Here is a 19995-nt window from a genome sequence, read left to right on the forward strand (position 1 = left end):
TGAAACCTGTGTTTTCTAACTGATTTCCCCATGTCACAGGATGTGTCCACCTTGGATCTTACTACCAAGTGCAGCCAGAACCTTACAGTTGTGTTAGCTCTTAGTGTATTCTCATATATTTTATAACACACTAATTTGATGCTCTTGTATTTCTCCTTTTAGTCTTTCATCTCACTTGTGCCTCCTTTGATGCTCCCACCTCCCATCACTGCACACTAGCCCCGTGCCTCAGAGAAGAAATATCATTCATCAGAACAGGAGAAAAGCCATATAATAACAATAAAAAAGAGTAATTACATCATCTTTTCAGAAACTGATTACAAATAATAATCCTATTCAATTTCTCTGCACATTTCTTTTTCTTCTAGTCTGTTCCTTGTAGAGCCATCACAGGAACACATGCTGCTTTCTACTCATGGATATTAGGTGTCACCTCAACATTTACACACACTCAGAACACACCATTTTACAGCTTAGTATAATTAAGTATAAATGTCAATAAACCCCAGATCATCTGAATTCCAGTCCCTAGCATAATCACTAAGCCATAGCTGAGCAACAATTGAAAACCCAAAGAGATTCAATTGATGAACAATTTACCACATGAAAACCTCATGTAGAACAGCACAGAGATGAAACTCTTCCCTCCAAGCCAGAAAATCGCTGAAAGAAGTTAGGTTTGTTGTTTAAAGTGAATTCACACTTTAGTCCTTGAAAGAACCTGGAAATAAATGTTATTTGCACTGTGCACCAGTAAAATACCTAACACCAGTCAACTCAGAGGTTGCCTTGCCAACCCTGCTGTGGAAGCAATTCTTGGTGTCTCTGAGAAGAGGAGCCAGACTGCATGTATCAGACAGGAGCATCTTGGTGAGATGCAGCAGCACTTTAGGAAATAGTGATGGATGGCACTATGGGATGGAGAGAACATTGTGGGGGTGCAGAAGACAGATGGCCAGAGACCAAATGCTGCATGGGGTGGTTTTACCTTTGGGTGGAGCTCTGCGGTTGGAAAGACCTTGCAATGTGAATCGCTTTCTAGCAAGCGCTGTGCGCTCAAGGTTAAGGCTGGTGGAAGCATCAACTAGGAGAGAGGGAGAGGGAAGAGAAATAAGGAAGGAAGGGTCAGCTGTTCAGCTTATGGGAAAGGAAAGGTTAGCACTGGATGGCAACAAAAAATAAATAAATTTTGATTCAGTTCAAGCCTGAGCAAGAGCTAATCAATCAGAAAGGTGACATGAGGTCAGGGTGATTAAACCAGCTGAGCCAAATACAGCCCCTGGGTTGAGTTTGGCTCACTGAGTTTAATGGAGAACAATAACAAAAGGAAAACAAAGAAAAACATGTGAAGGGGTGTAGCTCTCAAAGGAAAATACAGTTTAGCAGCAAGCTCATTAAAAAAAGATCTAGTGCCTTTTACTACGTATCACTGTGGTTGGAACAGCAAGGTTGTAGGGAGAAATAAGAGAAGCAGTCTTGCAGTGCAGGGCATGTACAGAAAGCAAGTGTTGTGAGCAGTACCACCTCTGCTACCCAGTGCTAGCACTGAGAAGCCTGCCACCATCCCTCAGCACTGTGGCTCACACAGCCTTGTCTGCTGAAGTCTAACAGCCTCCAAAGCTGGCATATAGTCATGCATTTGATCTCATGATTTGCTGGGGGTGTAAGGAGCGCCATGCCAGCAGAGCTTACATGCCAGGCTCCTACATGAATAGGCCAGCCATGCTGCCTGACAGTTGCCCTGAGAGAGATTAGTCACAGCTGGATCTAGGTCCTGAGACTGGGCTTGAAAGATACTCAATTACTTGCTTTGCAGGAAACAGGTGAAACCCTCAGATCCTCTGCCAAATTCTGCATCTGTACCTTTCTTTGTGTGGGCCAGTAACACACAGAGGGTTTATAGCAGAGGAGCAGGAGAAAAGCCATGTGTTGGTTGCCTGGTTCTGTGCTTTAGGATTTAACCAAAAGCTTTCTTATCCTCTGTTTCATACACTGCCAAGTGAAAATCATTAGAGGGACAAACAAAGACCAGAAGTACAAAGGGAACATGAAGAGACAGTGAATCCACACTGACGGACAAGCAACAGACAGACAAGCTGTGCTTCCAACGGAAAGCTCATCCCATCACTTCCTGATCTGCAGCCAAGATAATCCTGGATCCAAGGTGCTTGCACGCATAGGTGAGTGCAAGATGAACAGATTTAAACAATACAGAAGTATTTCCTGCTGTGCTTCAGCTCCTTCTATCCGACAGTTTGATGCCAGCTTTGGGCTGGGCAGGTGCATCTTCTGCTGTCCACCATGCGTGGAACAGATACCGAGCAGTGGTTACAGCTGTGCCCTGGGAAGCAGTTGGCTTTCAGACTGCCTGTGCTAGCCTAAGATCTATTTTGCCAGGGCTGCTCCCATTGTGAGGCATTCTTTGTAATGATACTGTAGCTTATAAAGAATCCAGACACAGGTACACAAAATGTATTTACTCTGTTTGCACAGAGCTAGGAAATCCACAGTATATCATTACCAGAGTCGAGCAGCAAGCACAGCAGTGCATGTCTGTGGTGGGTGGGTTTATATGCTAGCTCTTCAGATATGCAATTATAATCACTTCTCAACAGGACACCTCCCACAGCGTCTCAGCACCAGCCAGTCATTAGACACTGGTCTCTAAGATGTGTTGTCTCCACCTGAGTTATATCAAATGTTTTCTGTCACTTTGCAGGTACACCAAATAACCCTGGAAACCATTTCCAAACATAATAAGGACAAGGTCCTGATTAAAGGTTGAACATGAGCCTGCAATGCGTACTTCTTGGGCTGCATTAGGCAGAGCATTGCCAGCAGGTCCAGGGAGGTGATGCTTCCCTGCAGCACAAGTGAGACATCTGGAGTGCTGTGTCCTGGGCTCCCCCAGTACAAGAAATATGGACATGCTCGAGTGAATCCAGTGAAAGCCACAAAGATGATTAAAGGATCGCAGTATGTGACATGAGAAGAGTCAAAGAGCTGGGACTGATCACCCTGGAGATGAAAAAGCTCAGGGTGATCTTATCAAGTAGAGAAGATGGAGTCAGAAGCTTCTCAATGGATCCCAGTAACAGGTTGATAAGAGCAATGGGTGAAAATTGAAATGGGGGAAATTCCATTTAAAAATATGAAGGAGGTTTTACTCTGAAGGAGGTTAAAAGCTGGGTCAGCATCACCAAAGCAGTTATGGAGTCACCATCCTTGAAGATAAATGCAGCTGAACACAGTCTTGAGTAACTTGCTCCTACTGACCCTGCTCTGAGCAGGGCAGTTGGACTGGGGTGGTCTTCAGAAGTTCCTGAGGACTTTGCTCTCATATAGTTTCAAGCCAGTGAATCTACCAGTCAGGTCCACACAAAACCATGGTTTGTCTGTAGAGAGCTCGATCAACAGGCATTTATGTGTGAGAATAAGGGAACTGAAATATCTTACCAATAGTGCCCTCTCCCTCTGTACTACAGCAAGAAAACCGCATTTTAAATGATCTGTGCTCAGATGAGCCACACAGCTCCCAGGAGCACTGCAGTCAGTAGGTGGCACAAAAGACCCAGGTTTGCACAGCACCAGCCCCTTGCTACATGTCCTGCAGGCTGGCACTACTCTGCCCAGGGGAATGCAGCACCCTTTCCCTGCATCCTGGCAGGACCTAACTACATTTTCCAGGTGAGCTCAGCCCCTACAGAAGCCCAGCTAGAGGTGTGGCAAGAGAACACCGGTTAAAGTTCCTGTGAGACATCTGAAGCCGGACAGCTCTTGTGCTGGCTCTAAGACCGTGATTTGCAGCTCCGTGGGACCAGTAGCCACAAGCCTGAAATGAGGAGGCTCTGGGCTGAGCTAGCGGGAGTTACAGAGCGCTGAGGAACCGGTGAGGGAAAAGCAGAGACACAAGAATTAAAATCAGCATGTAGGGATCCCACTTCCCACACTTCTGCATAAGCTGGACCAGCCGAAAAGCAGCAATCATTTTCCTGGAAATCTTTTAAAAAAGAGGATTTCTGAATGTCAACTGAGAGACTGCTTTCCAACTTATTTTTAAACGATTAGTATTGTTGTTATTATTAATACTTTATTAATGTTTATAATGTTTCTAACTTGGAAGCAACACACTACTGAAAAAGGTTTTTGAAACTGGCTGTTTAAATGAAGAATCCATAAAACTTTCTTCCCAGAATGAATATTTGTTGCAGTAAAAAAAACAACATCTTTTGGTAAGCAGCCTGTTATTCCAAATAAAAGAATATTCCTCTTTTCTTTTTATTTTTTAAGCCATCTTTACTTACAAAGGAGCATGCCATGACTTTAAGCCTGAATTCTGAATGGGACATTAATCTCCAAAGACCTGACAATTTTCTTTCTTATAGTATTAGAAAAGTCTTTGTTCTAGCAGTTCAAAATACTTACCTGAAAGAGAAACTGGTGTTGAAAGATTTTTTTTGTTCCTGCTACTGCCAGATGAGACCTGGATTTCTTTTTAGTGTTTATTTTAACCTACATTGTACAAAATATATCTATTGTATTTTTGCCCTCAAATAACGGAGGGACTTTGTGACCACATGTGTTTGTTTAACACATAGTAGAAGGAAGGCTATACACAGAGGAGGCAAAGAAATCTCTTTGACAGAAAAGAGGAAATTAGTTACTTCAGTCCACAGACAATCTTAAAATTAAATATGTCTAGAAACCAACTTACCCAGGATATAGAAGGTTAAAAAACCCAAACCAACCATCCTATTGCCCCCCAAATTCTATGTTTATAAAACACAAGCTGTATAGAGAGCACTGGAATGCATGAAAACTCAGACTTAAAAAAAATCCTGAACTAGTAACAAATGTTCAGGTTCAGGAAGTTTCATAGTACAGTCTCAGAGCTTAGCAGCATTGGTTTGTTGATGTTAGGTTTAAACAATACACATCTAAAGTATCCTCACCAAACTCCAGGAGTGAGTGTGAAAAAACAAAAAGCCTACCCTTTGGAAGCCACCACTCTGTCTCAGAACTCCTACCTCTCTTTTGTCTGGTGCTGGGACTGGAATTCCTGTTTTTATTGTTAGATGCTTCCACGTTTGATGCCTCAGACTTGTTTTCATATATATTTGATGACTTCCTGCTATACCTTTGGACAAAAGAAACACAAAAATATTTACATTCCTGTTTCATACCTTATGGAGCACAGAGCACTAAGCGTTCTTTTTTACCCTCAGATGTGGTAACCTAAGGAATGAATGGCAGGCTTGAAAATTGTGTGTGTGCTATAGAAATCTGCATCTGTGCAGGCACCTATGGTGGAGGAAAATCGGTGGAGAGAGTCATTCTAGCCCCAGATTCCTTTCCACATCACACAGTAAATGATGTGTTTAATGACAGTTGAGAAGGGGGAAATTGTGGAATGAGCTGGTTGTCTGCACAAGCTCTTTTTACAGGTCCAACAGATTTGAAAGGAGTGGGAAACAGATTAGAAAACAGGAGCCCTGTTCTCCTTTGCAGCCTAAGTATATATGACTCCAGGAGAGAAAGAGTTACTAGATGGTCAAAGGGAGGTCATATCATGTGTAGAGGAACATATGGATTCTCCTGGCTCCAGCATCCTCCAACTTCTGTTTCTCCTGCTCTTTGAAAACATGAATCCAAGTGGGATATTTCTGTCTACAGCTGCACCACAGACATGGGGATCCATCTTGCCAGATTGGCACAGGTACTGGCTTTGTATCTGTAATAAGAACAACCTCCTTGCACCAGGTCTGTAGAGCATTCAGAACTGCAAGGCTTTCCCATGGTTCATATCTTCATTGTTTTGCAAATGTCTGGTGGTTTAGTTTGGGTGTTTGACTGTTATCTTTGGCAGACTGCTCCACACATTTCATTGTATCTACCCACTTGAAATACTCTTTCCTAAAAATGCTCTTTATTAACATGTATCAGCAATTACATAGCTGTTTACAGTTGATATATGAACTCTTACACTAAACGTTCATAGGGTTTGTCTTGCTCTAAGGGAAGGTCCAAGATATAACTGAAACTTTAAAACATTTGGAATACTAGAGATCTGTGAATACCTCTTTTATCAACTAGGAAGCCTGGGACTCTCAGCTTTGTATTTGAACCTCTGACCTGATTCTGATGGAACCTTAACAGAGGTCTCTTACCTCCTGTACTAACTCAAAATGTGATTTTGCAGCCTGATGTCAAGTACAAAATGGGGCTCAGAATAAATATGGGAACAAATCCAAAGCACACTCATATTTCCTTATTCTTTTTTATCTGTTCCTTCACAGCTAGTCTGAGATAACTGAAACATACAGCTGACAGAGTTAAAGATTTACAGCTGTGAGAAAGACATCAAGAAAACATACAAGCTTCTCTGAAAAAGCATCTGCAGTAAAACTCCAAGCTTGTGTATATCAGTGTACTCAAGATATTTTTATATGCCTGTTTGACTGAAGCAGTCACTCCCAATAAAGCAGATAATTAAGCAGCCAAAACAATAGTCTGTTTAAGTCTCATATATTTGAATAGATTAGAAAACAATAAAGGGGATTATTTCCTTGTCACTGAAATGCAGCGGCCATTCCTTGAGTGGCAATAGATACCACAGGGCATCTCATTTTAGCTTCAAACCCTGAAACTTTGAGGAACAATTTACAGACTGAACAGGACTTAGGGACATTCAATAACCACCTGTATTAAGTGTACTGGCTCTGAGTGTCCCTTTTGCTGATACCTCAGCTCCAACCTGAAGTCAGCCCAGCCCTGCCTTATCTCATGGAATTGCAGCCCTAAGTGTTGCACTGGCACATAAACAAGTGAAGGGGGTAGTCTGTGTCACTGAACAGATATGGAGAGGGCAGCATGTCCTGCAATTTCCCTGATGTCACAGTACGGGTTTGACAATTCTCAGTAAGCAGTAGAGTCACTGCTCCACATGGGAAATCCAGGAGAAGGTGTCTATCAGTTAGATAAATTTTCAATAATTAATTAGCCACCAACCACTGGTGGAGCACTGATGATCCTGCTTGCTCCTCAGCTAACACTGTCACTGGTTTATTTCTAGTGCCTTTCACAACTGCTTAGTCACAACAGTAACAACACAGACTGTGCCCATGTGAGTGGCTATCACAATGTCTAGCTTCTTCCTTCCTCTCCTTGTCTCCACCCAGCATGCCAAAGCAGGCTGCAGAAGGTGCTCCACAGTCAGAGGAATCCTGGATTCACTCTCTTATCAGCTAGTGCAAAGCTACCTTGTGCTGCAATTCTCTTGTGCTAGCTTCTCTCTGAGACATTTTACAGAGGATAAGGGTGGCCTCTGCTTACAACAGCCAATAGGACACTCTGAACTTTGTTTCATTCACAAAAACACAGAGCCTTGTTCTTTCACAAAGACTCACCCTGTTCTCCCTGTTCCTGCAATAAACCAGCATTTGAAGCAGAAGCATCTAACCTCTTTCTCTGACAACTAGCACTTCATTTTTTTTCCTTTGGTTTAACTCAGTCTAGGACAAATAACTAAACACATGGCCTCTCCTCCTTAAGTTAATCAATTTTCTGTTGATGCATTTGGTCTGCAAGTTCTGTTCTGAAAATCCTCACTTTAAAAGCCTTGTAAGAACAATATACATCTGGACTGATTTGAAACATTTTTGTGATTGCATTTCTTAGTTTTCTGGAACAATTCTCTCCTATCCCCAAGGTGTTTTGCTGGAAGAATTTTACCCTTAAACTTTTTCAGTTTAAACCTCAAACAAAGCAAATGTAACAAAGCCTAGAGAAAATGTGGTGCAGAATTCACAGCACTGCAGATGTCTCAAACTTTTTGCATCAAGTTGTACAACTCTTGAGGGCTGGCTGTGTTACTTTGGGTCTCTTGGTTTGGTTTACATCGCTGAAGTTTTATACCGATATCTCATGCCAACTTAAATTGATCTGGCCCAGCAACTGAGTCATAACAAAGATTTGCTGACAGCTCCATTTAATAGGGAAATGTTCCCATACAATTTGTCTAAACTTGAGTTAATCCAGACCATATGGTTCTTTTGCAAAACCATATTACCATCTTTGAAACGAATCCTGCATTATGATTGTAGTTTCCCCATGAGCAGAACCTTTATCTGCACTTACATGTCTTTAATATATTTGAAGACAATTGAGTAAGTTCATACTCAGGAAGTTAAACACACTAAATTAAGAATTTATCTGCTGCAAAAGCATAAAGGCAAGACAAAACATGGCCCTGATATGCTGTGATAGCTGTGGTTACCTGCTTGTGTTGGAGGACTCCATCGGTGCATGGTATACACTCTCAGTGATTCTTTGGTGCAGTTGACTTGCTTCTGTTAAACCAAAAATAACAAGAAATTGTCCTGAATCATGTAAGTTGCTTACTTGTTTGCACGGGATGTAGGAGAGAGAGAGAAACAGAAGAAGATAACAGATTTTGAATGCTGGTGCAATCAAAAGGGAATAATTGTACTTGAAAAGAAAGGCACATGATGATCTTAAAGTCTAAAAACTTATCTCACCCAAACAGCTTGCCTATGTGTATTTTTTCAGTGCAGAAGAGATTTCTTTCCTTACCACTTTCTCTTTCCTCTGTACCTCTTCCTAGATCACTGCACAACATGGATCTAGAGACCATATTGGCATTTTTCCCAGAATAAGAGTTTTGTGGCTCACAGCTTTTTCTTCATTTAGCAACATGTACATAGAATTATAGAATGAATAAGGTTGGAAAAGACCTCAGAGATCATCAAGTCCAACCTATGACCCAGCATCTCATGACTAACTAAACCATGGCTTCAAGTGCCATGTCCAATCCTTTTTTGAACACCTCTGGGGGCAGTGACTCCACCACCTCCCTGCACAGCCTATTCCAATAATTCTTTCTGTGAAGAACTTTCCCCTCCCCTCGAGCCTAAACTTCCCCTGGTGCAGCTTGAGAATGTGTCCTCTTGTTCTGCTGTTGGTTGCCTGGGAGAAGAGACCAACCCCCACTTGTCTACATCCTCCTTTCAGGTAGTTGTAGACAGCAATAAGGTCTCCCCTGAGCCTCCTCTTCTCCAAGCTAAACAACTCCAGCTCCCTCAGCCTCTCCTCATAGGGCTTGTGCTTGAGTCGAGCTGCACACACAGCCATCTGTTAGAGTATATCTCTGTCCTTCTGAAGAATGCTTTTGCTCAGCATCCAGTACAAACAGCAATAATAAAATGTTATTCAAATGCCATTTGTTCATTCTTTTTGCATAGCCACAAGGTAGCAACAGACTAATTTGTATTGATGTCCAGTAAATGGAGTGAGATGATAATGAAGATCTTGACAATTTGATTTTCAGGGCCAGGAGTGTCAGACACTGAGAAGTGAGGAAGCAATTGAAAGCACAGCTTTCAAACTCTCAGACTGCTGAGATATTAGGACTGTTTCACACTGGAAGAGGAAACTCCTGTCAATGAAAGGAGAACAGACCAAGGAACAGGGGCATTGCTGAAAGAATTAAGTCCTTCGTGGGTGGGAGTGCTGTGAGAAAGGAGCACTCTGGGTGGAGAGTCAGAAGTAGCTCCATTCCTGGCAGCTGATTCAGTCTTACACAAGTCTCTCAACCTGCATCCATAATTCCTTTGCCTGCAAGAGACAATTATGCTCTTTGGGATTGATGGCTCATGGAGTTACCCAAAGCCTTGTGAGCATTCCATGCTCACTGCAGTATACTGCAGGGGCTGTACATAGACTTAAACCTTTAGACACCAATGACACACTATTTATCACATATCTTTGACCATTTTCTGTGCTCTTTACTCACTTGTTCATCTCAGACGGTTCCTTCCAAGATTGCAACCCCCTATGCAACTCCTAACAGCAGCCCAAACTAGTAAATGTAACCCTCTTCCTTCTCTCATTACAACACAGAGATGGAGAAATGTCCAGTCTTGGATTAAGCATGAATTAAGATTTCTCCTTTCCTGAGTCACTGGAAATAGAAACAACTGTTCAAAACCATGGGATAGAGCATTTGCTTCCTTCCATCAGCATTGTAATAAGGGCTTTGATTCATGTGGTCACTTGGGAAAAGGCAATAGGAAGAGTTGCAATAGCATGTAAGATAGTTTCTGCTCTCTGACTGTGTTCTACTGGATTGAGAATGAAGGGAAATTTGTCTTTGCTCACAGAGTAGGATGAAAATAATCCTTGGATGTTCCCAAGACCAGACTGGATAAAGTCTTGAGTAACCTGGTTTGACCAATAATTGACTTTACTTTGAGCAGGACATTAAAGTATAATATCCTGAGGTCTCTTGATTCCTGCATAACTTTCCCTGGACAATGCACAGTTAGCTCCAGCATATGGATCTTGTATGCTTCAAAGATTTCACAAATGCTCATCTGGGTGACATACAAGCTTCATTTTCTTTACCTAGAAACACATATGGAAGATTAGCTCTCTATCTTATTAAACACACACACTTTTCTATAAGCTACTCTTCTCTGCAGTCATAGCCTAAGTAAAGCAGAAGTATTACAAACCATGTCAAAGAGTCCCTGAATCTGTACTGATAAGAATCTTGAGGGTTTTAGCTCAGCAGTTTCTACTGAACTGACTGTAGTGAAATTTGGAATAAAAAGAAGAAAGTAAAATGATAAAAGTAGTAACACAAGACCTGGATAGTAAACATTCTAAAGAAGTATAATGTTATGGGTTGGATTAAGTTGCTGATGCTAATGTGCATAGTTGTTTCTCTCAACTAAGGAGGCTGTAAGAAGGCATTGTCTTTGTGAAACAGGCAAAATAAATAAATATGGCCTCTAAAGTTAAAGCACAGACACAGCTTTCCATCTTGGAAAAAATATACTTAGGAATCTGAAGGAGGGGGGTACAAAGGCTTTGTTGGCATTGCTTTAAAGAGAGATCTGTACATGTAAGAAGCAGAAAATGACAGGTCGAGGTGAGAAGCAATGCCAGGGCCCAGAAAAAGTTGGTATGGGACACCACTATGGGGGAAGTTGTCCTAGGAGAGCTTGAAAAATGTCTTTTAGGACTCTCCACATTCTTGTTGAATGTTATCTCAGATAGCTTTTATCACTATGGTCTCTTACTACCTGGAATAACCTACCTGAATTTTGTCTGACTTGGGTTCAATAACTTACATAAAAAGAGTGCAATGATTTTAGGTATGAGATATAGAAGACCTGTTCAGAATGGTTCTGGCAGTGATACTGGACAGTGCTGCAACTCACCCCAGTTCCATGTTGCCACATACAGCTACAGGAGGAAGGCAACATTACCAGATCTTGTTTTATGTGTCCTACCTCTGCATGCTTCCAGTTGTCCTGTCAGGACTTTCCGAATCTCTGAAATCCAGGTGTTTTTCAGCTCAACAGAAGATGCCTGACAAAACAAAAGGAAAAGAAAAATGCCTAGTTAAAGCATGCTGTCAGTCACTTGGCTGTCCTGACCCACAATTGCTCTCAATTTTCCCAAGCAATGGAACAATGTGGCCAGCTTTGAGCAAAACACAGGACACTCCTCAAGATGGAGAAGTTACCATGAATCTAAGGTCTTGTCTTTGATTTTCTGTCCAGTGTTCCAAGTAATTTTTCACTGCTTTGTTTCCTCCTTTTCCCCTAATCATGACCACTTGCACAATGATAAATTGGTAATTTAGAGCTAACATAAAAAAAGAAGTTTCCAATGTCTGCTGTTTCTTGACTGCACAGGACAGTGGGAGTCATGAAACTGAAAACTTTCTTTAAAACAATACAGTTGAAAGGAAGTTGTTACCTGAATGATGTAGACCTCTTCTCTGCCATTATACCAGATCTCAAACTTCTTGTTATCCCCTTTTACATTTTCTGTAATGCCCACAGTGCTCATCTGTTTCAAAACAGAGAAGAAGCAGCTGGAATCTGTAAAATGTCAATAGTCTTAAAATACTTTATCCTCTTAGAAGCATTTTAATCAGACTGCATTGACTCCTGCACCTTAGGTAGTAATTGAAAGTAAAATTCAGAGCATGTTATTCCTCAACAGCTAATTTATCATTCATCTTTTTGATTGTTACAGAAAACAAGAATAATTTTTTAAAATAGGTAATTAAGTAACACAAGCTAATCTCTTATCATGAGTTTGTCCTCCTTGGGCTTTTTTTACTTGAACTGTAAGCCAGTTTTCAATCCTATCCTGGCTCTTGAAGAAGATGGTATTTTCAACTTGCCATCACTGGCCTTAGGAGATGGGAGAGGACAGGGGATAGAACACGGCTTTGAGACTTAACAACTCATCTGCAAATCTAGACAACATGAAAATTTGATATAGTTTCGGGGGGGGGGGGTGTGGGTGGGGAAAGTGTGCAAGCCAAGTGCCTAACTAGGCAAGACAAACAAGGAACTGAAGAAAATAAGTCTAGATTTCTTAAATGATAGATTTTAAACCACCAATTTTAAGTCCAGATGCTACTATACTTACCAGCTTCCCATCTTCTTCCTGAATTTATTCCTCCTCCTGATTTGCCTCAGCATTAGACTTGAATGACAGTTAGATTTTTGACTTAAACATCTTGGATTATGTCATCGTTTCTGCTGTCATGTCCGCATAAAGAAACTTCAAGTGTTTAAATTAATTGGTTCACTTACTCCTTGAACCAGGGTCTATTATAATTCCTTTCTGGTTACCCTTCATAAAGTTTTCAGTGTTACACTCAGTGACCCATGTTAATTGTCTGAAGTCACAAATGTCACACCAATGTGCTTAAAGGGAAAATTTGGCCTACTTGTGAATGCCATTTTATCAGAAAATGTCCTGACTCATAGCTGGAAATGTCACTCTTGCAAATAAAAGGGCACTTCTACTGCACTCTGATTCATCTACAGCTATTATTGTTGCAGAACATATCTGCTGAGCTGGTGATGTCAACAGCAGCACTTGCAATAGAACTGAAGTTGGAGGATGCTTACAGGCAGAGTAATGAGCATTCAGTCTTGCTTCCCATTATGAGACTCAAGGCAAGAAGACACAAGGTGTCTATGTGTATTGAGTTGCAAAACCAAGGTTCACATCTGGAGTTGCAGGACGTATGGCTGGGTCTGTTTCTAGATCAAAACTAATCAGAAGCTTTCATGTACTCGCGTGCAAGACAGCCCCAGATGTGTACCTTCTTCAAGTCTCCACATGGAAACCGCGCCCCCCCCCCCCCCCCCCCATTTTGTGAGAACATCAGAATTTCTCTCCCTCACCGTTACCACATTCATTACCTTTAAGGAGTTTTTAAAGCTGTAAGAAGCTGTCTTCTCATGGCCATCAGTGTTTTCCTCCCGTTTCTTGCAGAAAAGTAGCATCTTCGTATAGAGGAAGAGGTGTCTCTGCATTGGTTTGAACCTAGCCAAGTCCTTCACCTTGTTGTGCCCCTTCTTGTGGTCAGTCCATACATTGAAGGAACCTTGCATCAACAGCTTTCCAAGCTCACTGACATCCCCCTAGCAAGCAAGGAGAAGAGAGCCTATATCACTTTCAAAATAAGGTAATCCCAGGCACAGTTCTTTCCCCAGTGGTGTTTAACCTTCCAGGCAAAAGCCTAGGCATCCCTTGTGTTGGAGAGTAGATGTGTTACAGCTGGAATCCCATCTGCACAGGTTTTCTTGCTAAACCTGTGTGGTTTCTTCACATAACCATTAATCTATTGTTTCCTATGTCCACCATTTCCAGTTTGTCTCCCCATTCATAGTTAGCATCTGCTGTCTGTCTCAGGACCTATTCAGATCTGATACCCAAGCTGTTCTCACTCTTGACCTTAGAGGAAGCATCTTCTGACAAGACCTGCATTTTAAGACTCCTGACTTTAAAGCAGTATGAAAGCCAGTGCAGATTGGATATGCAAGCAAAGGCCTTGACTCTGAAAGATCCATGTTCAATTTCTACTCTGCTACTAGCTTCTATCCCTGAGCAAAACCTTGAAAGAAGCTGTGAAGTCTGAAGACATGGATTGGTGCCTAGAGGTATGTTGGTGTGTAATTCCTTCCCATTGCAACACAGTTTTTTAAGGCATTTTCAATACTTTCTCAGTTTACCATCTGCAGACTGAGCAGTGCTGCACAGCCTCGGCAAAGAGGGAGTAAATGCACCCAGAAACAGTAAAGGTATCTGAGGGAGAGTGAAACTAGACAGGAATCAGACCATTCTAAGCTAAAGCCTTTGTCTGAGGATCACAGGGTAAATACTTTCACTGATATAAATATTTGGCACAAGTATTTACAGCAGAGTACAGGAGTAAAGAGTGTAGCAATGTGTGGATAGATGACACAGCAACATCCATATGGTAATGGGCCTCAACAAACTATGTTAAACAGTTATGCTAGCAGCAGATTTTTTTCCTAGGAGTGCTTTGTATAACAAGTTGAAGGAACAAGCTCAGTGCATCGTTAAAGTACTTATTTTCAACAGCTGTCTGTTCTGTTGATTACAAGGTGAAGATGTCTCCAAGTGGGAATGTGTGATTTCTTGAACTACAGATTGCAATCTACTCTCACTACCCATCCTCTACCCTACATCCAACTGCAAAACCAAGAGCTGACTTTACCACTTTAGGGGGTATTAGACTCTCCAAAGCATTAAAAAACCCCTCAGTAATTTCTGTAAGTGTCTCTCATCTCTACTCTTTAGTGGTAGATTTATTTTTGATTTGTGCATACAGGACTGTGTGTCTTTGTATATTTATATATATAATTATATATATATATATGTGTGTGTGATTTTTGGTCTGTACTATGATTCATAGAACCACAAAATGTTTGGGGTTGGAAAGAGCCTTTAGAGGTCACTTAGCCCAACCCTCCTGCACTGAGTGGGGATATCTTTAACTAGATCAGGTTATGAATGTTTCCACAAATGGGACTTCTACCACCTCCCTGGGCAGCCTGTACCTGGGTTTTAATTCCCAGTCACTGGGATGGATTCTATTCTTTAAGTGGAAGCCATATTTTCCTGCCTAAGTGCAAAATATTTGGAAACACTTGAGTTGTATGTTGCTCACAAAGTTTCAGCAGATTCCTTTAGTTATGTCTGCTACACTTGCTGCCTCTCACCTACAAATGAGTTTTGGGTGTGATTACTCAGAAGGATTGCATTTGTCCCACTTCCTCCCCACACTCACACCCCCGCCTCCATGTGACATCGGCTGACATGTATTTTTGATCACCAAAATATGCCACTGAGTGGCATCCTTCAAGAATGTGGCACAGACTGCTGCAAAATATACCATCCATGGACATAGAATGGCCGGTGATGAGAGGAACGTTGGATGGGTCAGGATCAGAGTAAAAGCACAGCAAATAATACCTCATATCCTGTAATTGCTATCTGGTGCATGGAGTCATTTACTGATTTGATAATATCAAGCACTGTGGCCAGAGCTTCTTCCAGTTCAGCAGTACCCTCTGAATTCTTGCTGCACTTCAGCATTTCCTAAAAAACAAGATATGAAAACTACATGAAAATTTCTTATACCAGAGGCCATCATAAGACACCTCCCCAGACTTCTGTGCTGCACAGGCAAAGCAGGAAACTGAGGGAAAAAAAACCCCAAACCAACACCAATCATCAAAAGCTAGCAAGACATTCACCAGGATTGTCATTAAGGACACACATTCTGATCTTTTGGATATTTTCAAGTTTTAGCGGATCATTTCAGATGAGATAGGTAAATTCTGACATATGAACAATGACCTTCCTGCATGCCAAAGAATTGTCTCGTCTGATTTTTTCTCCTCCACATTTGCTAGCAAAGAAACTCAATCTTAATTCAGTGATCAAGGTATTGAAGGGTTCACCATTTCCTTTTGCACCTTACATAAATTAATGTCTAGTCTGAATTTGGCAGGTTTGACATTCCACTTCTCTATCTGACAAGAAGTTTGTAAGATCTGATAAATTCTACATCTGGAAAGAAGTCGCTTCCTGTGCAAACTTGTGGTCAAATCACCTCACATCTCTCTTCCTTAAGTTAGATTTCTTTTATCTATAAGAGAGGTTTTTTAACCACAACTTTTTTTTTTTTTTGGGGTGGAGGGGGGACTTAAACAGGCCAGATGATTACTATAAATCTTCCCTACTGCTTAATTCTCCACCTCTTGGCTACAATCTACGATCTACATTTGCTAATTTGAAAACCTTTTCTGAGATGTAGTAATTTTGAAGAACAGTGCTAGCAAAAATTCATGAAACATTATATTGTGATTAAAATAAGAGAAGGTACTCTACCCTCCAAATCTGGAACAAGGAACAAGAGACAAAGTTCTGGAGAAATTAAGGAGGGTGTGCCCAACGCAAAGAAACAAACAGAACCTTCTGAGGGCTCAGTTTCTGTAATCACTTCTCATACAGGAATCTTATTTAGGGCCAACTACTTGTGTAGCCCAATGCAGTTCCTCACAAAGACTACTTTTCTTATTCCTATAGGAGTCTTCTACTTGAAAAGTTCTAGTCATAGCTCAGGAGTTAATTCTTCTCTTGTAAATAATGATTATAACCTTGCTTTGAATTAGAATAGAGAATTTCCTTTTTAGCTCAGTCTAAGGAACTGCACTTTCATAAGTCAACAACATTTTTGCAGACAATGCTCTTATAATAACCATTTTATTAATCAGTATTGGTAGATATATAGGGCAGGGCCATGCCATAAGTTAGCAGTGTGCCCAGGTAAGAAGGCAAATGGTATCCTGGCCTGTATCAGGAGCAGTGTGGCCAGCAGGAGCAGGGAGGTCATTCTGCTCCTGTACTCAGTACTGGTTAGGCCACACCTTGAGTACTGTGTCCAGTTCTGGATCCCTCAGTTTAGGAAAGATGTTGAATTGCTGTCAACTTGTCCAGAGAAGGGCAACAAAGCTGGTGAGGGGTTTGGAACACAAGCCCTGTGAGGAGAGGCTGAGGGAGCTGGGGTTGCTTAGCCTGGAGAAGAGGAGGCTCAGGGAAGACCTTCTTGCTGTCTACAACTACCTGAAGGGAGGTTGTAGCCAGGTGGAGGTTTGGTCTGTTCTCCCAGGCAAGCAGCACAAGAACAAGAGGACACAGTCTCAAGCTGCACCAGGGGAGGTTTTAGCTGGATGTCAGGAAGAAGTTCTTCATAGAAAGAGTTATTGGCCATTGAAATGGGCTGCCCAGGGAGGTGGTGGAGTCATCATCACTGGAGGTGTTTAGGAAGAGACTGGATGAGGTACTTGGTGCCATGGTTTAGTTGATTAGATAGTGTTGGATGATAGGTTGGACACTATGATCTCAAAGGTCTCTTCCAACCTGGTTAATTCTGTTCTACCACTGGAATGAATGTTTCGCTGGATGTAATTTTCACTTCAGAAATGAAGAAAGTAAGAAATAAATTGTAATAACTAAGTGAATTTAGTTTTGTTTCCTGTGCTGAGTAGAATGTCAACAGAACGTGTGCTCCAGCAATACACCCGGAAATTAATCCAAACTTTACTAACATTAGCAGTCTTTGTTACAGTAAGAATTAGACCACTTCAGCAGGGATGATCATTGACATTGTTTTCATTCAGGGATATCATTTTCAGTCACATTTCAAGTTTGGAAACCATTTAATCCAGAAAAAGCTGAGGCACTTGTGGTCCTATAAAACAGGTCTGCCAAAAGGTAGTTCCTAGCTAACTCCAAACAGCAGCAGTCTCTCCTCAAGTGCTTAGGTGACCAGAGTTCAGAAAGTAAAAGCAGGATGCATTCCTATAGTAGCTGTTGCATAATTTCTAGGATGAGGATGGATCCCTACTCTCTCTATAGTGGGTGTGGTGCTCTATAATGTCGCTAAACTACTACAAAACAGGAGGGTCCCAATGATTGTGACCCAGAATTTAAAATAAGTCTGCTAATCACTCAAGGCACAGAAGTTCTTAGTCGCTTCTTTGCTACCAAATTTTTCACTGACTCTTATTTTCCTACACTTTTAAATGCTCTAGCTGCCACAAACAGAGTGCTTCCCAGATCTCAATCCCTGACAAAGTAAATGTCTGTGCCAGTATGCTGCTGCTAAGTACAAAACTGGTCTGACCAGCTTCAGCTCCAATGGCTGCAACCTGTTTTGCCTGAGAATTTTACTCCTTGATCTAATCTTGGTTTTATTTACAGTCATATTTCAAATTAAAAGTAGAATCTGGTTTACTTTTGCTGTTCTGAAGATCTTGACATTTTCTCCCTTGTCACAAAATAGGTTCAAGAAACAGAAAGAAATTTAGTGCTGGATTTTACACTGATGTAAGTCCACTGGAATCAATGAAGTTGCATCCTTGTTTTTGGATCAACATTTGGATTCATCAGTTCTGTTTAAAGTCAATAAACAGGTCACAGAAATACTGCACAGATCCTCACCTGGCTTAAATTAACACAAATAGACCAGCGCCATGCTAGCTATCAGCAAATAAAATTGCAGCCTAAAATCTTCATTGCAAATTTCATGACAGTACAAAACACTACATTAAGTCCAGAGGCTGAAGAACATCATGTAATTCACCTTCATGACCCTCCATAAGAAAAGTTAGCAAATACTGTTTTTAGGAACTGAGAAGATGAGGACAGAAATGAAGCTACCATCTTCAAAAAAATGTAATTGGTTTGAGCATTTCCTGTGGCCCAGTTCAGACCGGAATTCAAGCATGGACCTCCCACAGTTCCAACCAGATCAAGAGGAAAGTTCACATATTCATCCCATGGAAAAGTTGCAGATAATTTGCTCCTAGCTGGGTCTTAAAAATGGGATCACCAAAAGGGAGTGGCTCCTGAAAGATCTGAGTCACAACCATGGGAAAATACCATGTTCAGAGAGCTGAAAAAGAGTTATATTCAACAGGGACAGGTATCAGAGCCGAGATTTAAAGCATCAACTCCTGTTTTCAAACTAAGACCATTCAGGGATCCAATAAAGCCAAATTCAATTTCTGTTTAAATATAAATAAAACAATAAATAAGGTAATAAATACTTACTGTACAAAATATTTTACTTTATACATATGTATGTATGCTGCTTATATACTACTTAGCATATAAGTGCTGCTAAATAATAGCAGTACTTTATCTGAAATAGAAGTTCTTTCCTTGACTGCTACCATTTTACAACTTAGCGTTATGAAGTATTTGTTGAAGAAGTGAGACAGGATTTCTGTAGCAGATAGGCTGATCTGCAATTTTGTAAATAAAACAAGCTATGCATTGCAATTCATTGCATTTTGATGGAGAACCTACCTTTAACAGCAGCTGGTACTTGGTGATTCTCTGGACTGGCTTTAAGAGATATGCATCTAGTGAGAGCTTATGATCCAATTTACGCTGACATTCCTGTAAGGGATAACAGCGAAGAAAAATACAATAGTTTCTTGAAACACAAGCAATACACGAAGATCCTTATCATTTGGTAATCTGAAGGTTATACATCTGTGAATTAATTGAGAGAGAAATTTGTTCCATCTGCATAGGAGTTTCCAGGTTACTAAATAAAAGCTAATGTTTAGGTTCAACGTACTGTTGAAAGCTGGCATGCCCTGCTTGTGAGATTGTAGTGAAGCCAACACTCCTTTGGTTTGGCTTCTGCCCAAGGAACCTACCTACTGCTCTACCTGCCTAGCTTCTTGTAGAGAGCACCTCAACACATACTGGGTACCTGCCATCAGCATAACAAGCATGCATATTGATCTCAGTTTTCTAAAGAGAAGGCACAGAAGGAAAACAAGCTTTGATGATCTTGAAATGCTAGTCTGCAATTAAATTCCACCTGAAAAAAGATGCTGTCTCCACACTGTCTCCAGAGAGCTTCTGACCTTGGCTTGTTCTGACAGTATTTTTCATATATTTGGAGGTCCTCTTTCTGCAATAAAGAGAAAATTTAAGTAAGGTAAGGAAAACAAAAAGAATCTACCTGCTTTGAGTCACTTTCCATCCTACTGCATGAATTACTACATGGGCATGACTATATAAAAATACAGTGAAAGACCAAACTTG

The 19995-nt window shown here is 41.1% G+C and overlaps 1 protein-coding gene across 3 annotated transcripts in view; it reads right to left on the bottom strand.

The window, feature by feature from the left end:
• Nucleotides 1-19995, bottom strand: part of MCF2L2 (MCF.2 cell line derived transforming sequence-like 2) — a 146934-nt gene that overhangs the window by 16807 nt on the left and 110132 nt on the right. For 2 of the 3 annotated variants that reach the window (XM_068145109.1, XM_068145107.1), the window contains exons 19-26: nt 19769-19861; nt 19243-19335; nt 15337-15462; nt 13257-13478; nt 11788-11880; nt 11316-11394; nt 8276-8348; nt 5028-5137 (exon numbers count right to left, since the gene is read on the bottom strand). In XM_068145109.1, the coding sequence (XP_068001210.1) occupies nt 5028-5137; nt 8276-8348; nt 11316-11394; nt 11788-11880; nt 13257-13478; nt 15337-15462; nt 19243-19335; nt 19769-19861 (889 nt within the window). Of the gene's footprint in view, nt 1-988; nt 1085-5027; nt 5138-8275; nt 8349-11315; nt 11395-11787; nt 11881-13256; nt 13479-15336; nt 15463-19242; nt 19336-19768; nt 19862-19995 lie in introns of all 3 variants that reach the window. The other variant, XM_068145106.1, reaches the window with a different exon arrangement.

The sequence above is a fragment of the Melanerpes formicivorus genome, unplaced genomic scaffold (assembly GCF_026170545.1).
Source record: "Melanerpes formicivorus ecotype bairdi unplaced genomic scaffold, bMelFor1.0.p_v2 SCAF_12, whole genome shotgun sequence".
Taxonomy (NCBI): domain Eukaryota; kingdom Metazoa; phylum Chordata; class Aves; order Piciformes; family Picidae; genus Melanerpes; species Melanerpes formicivorus.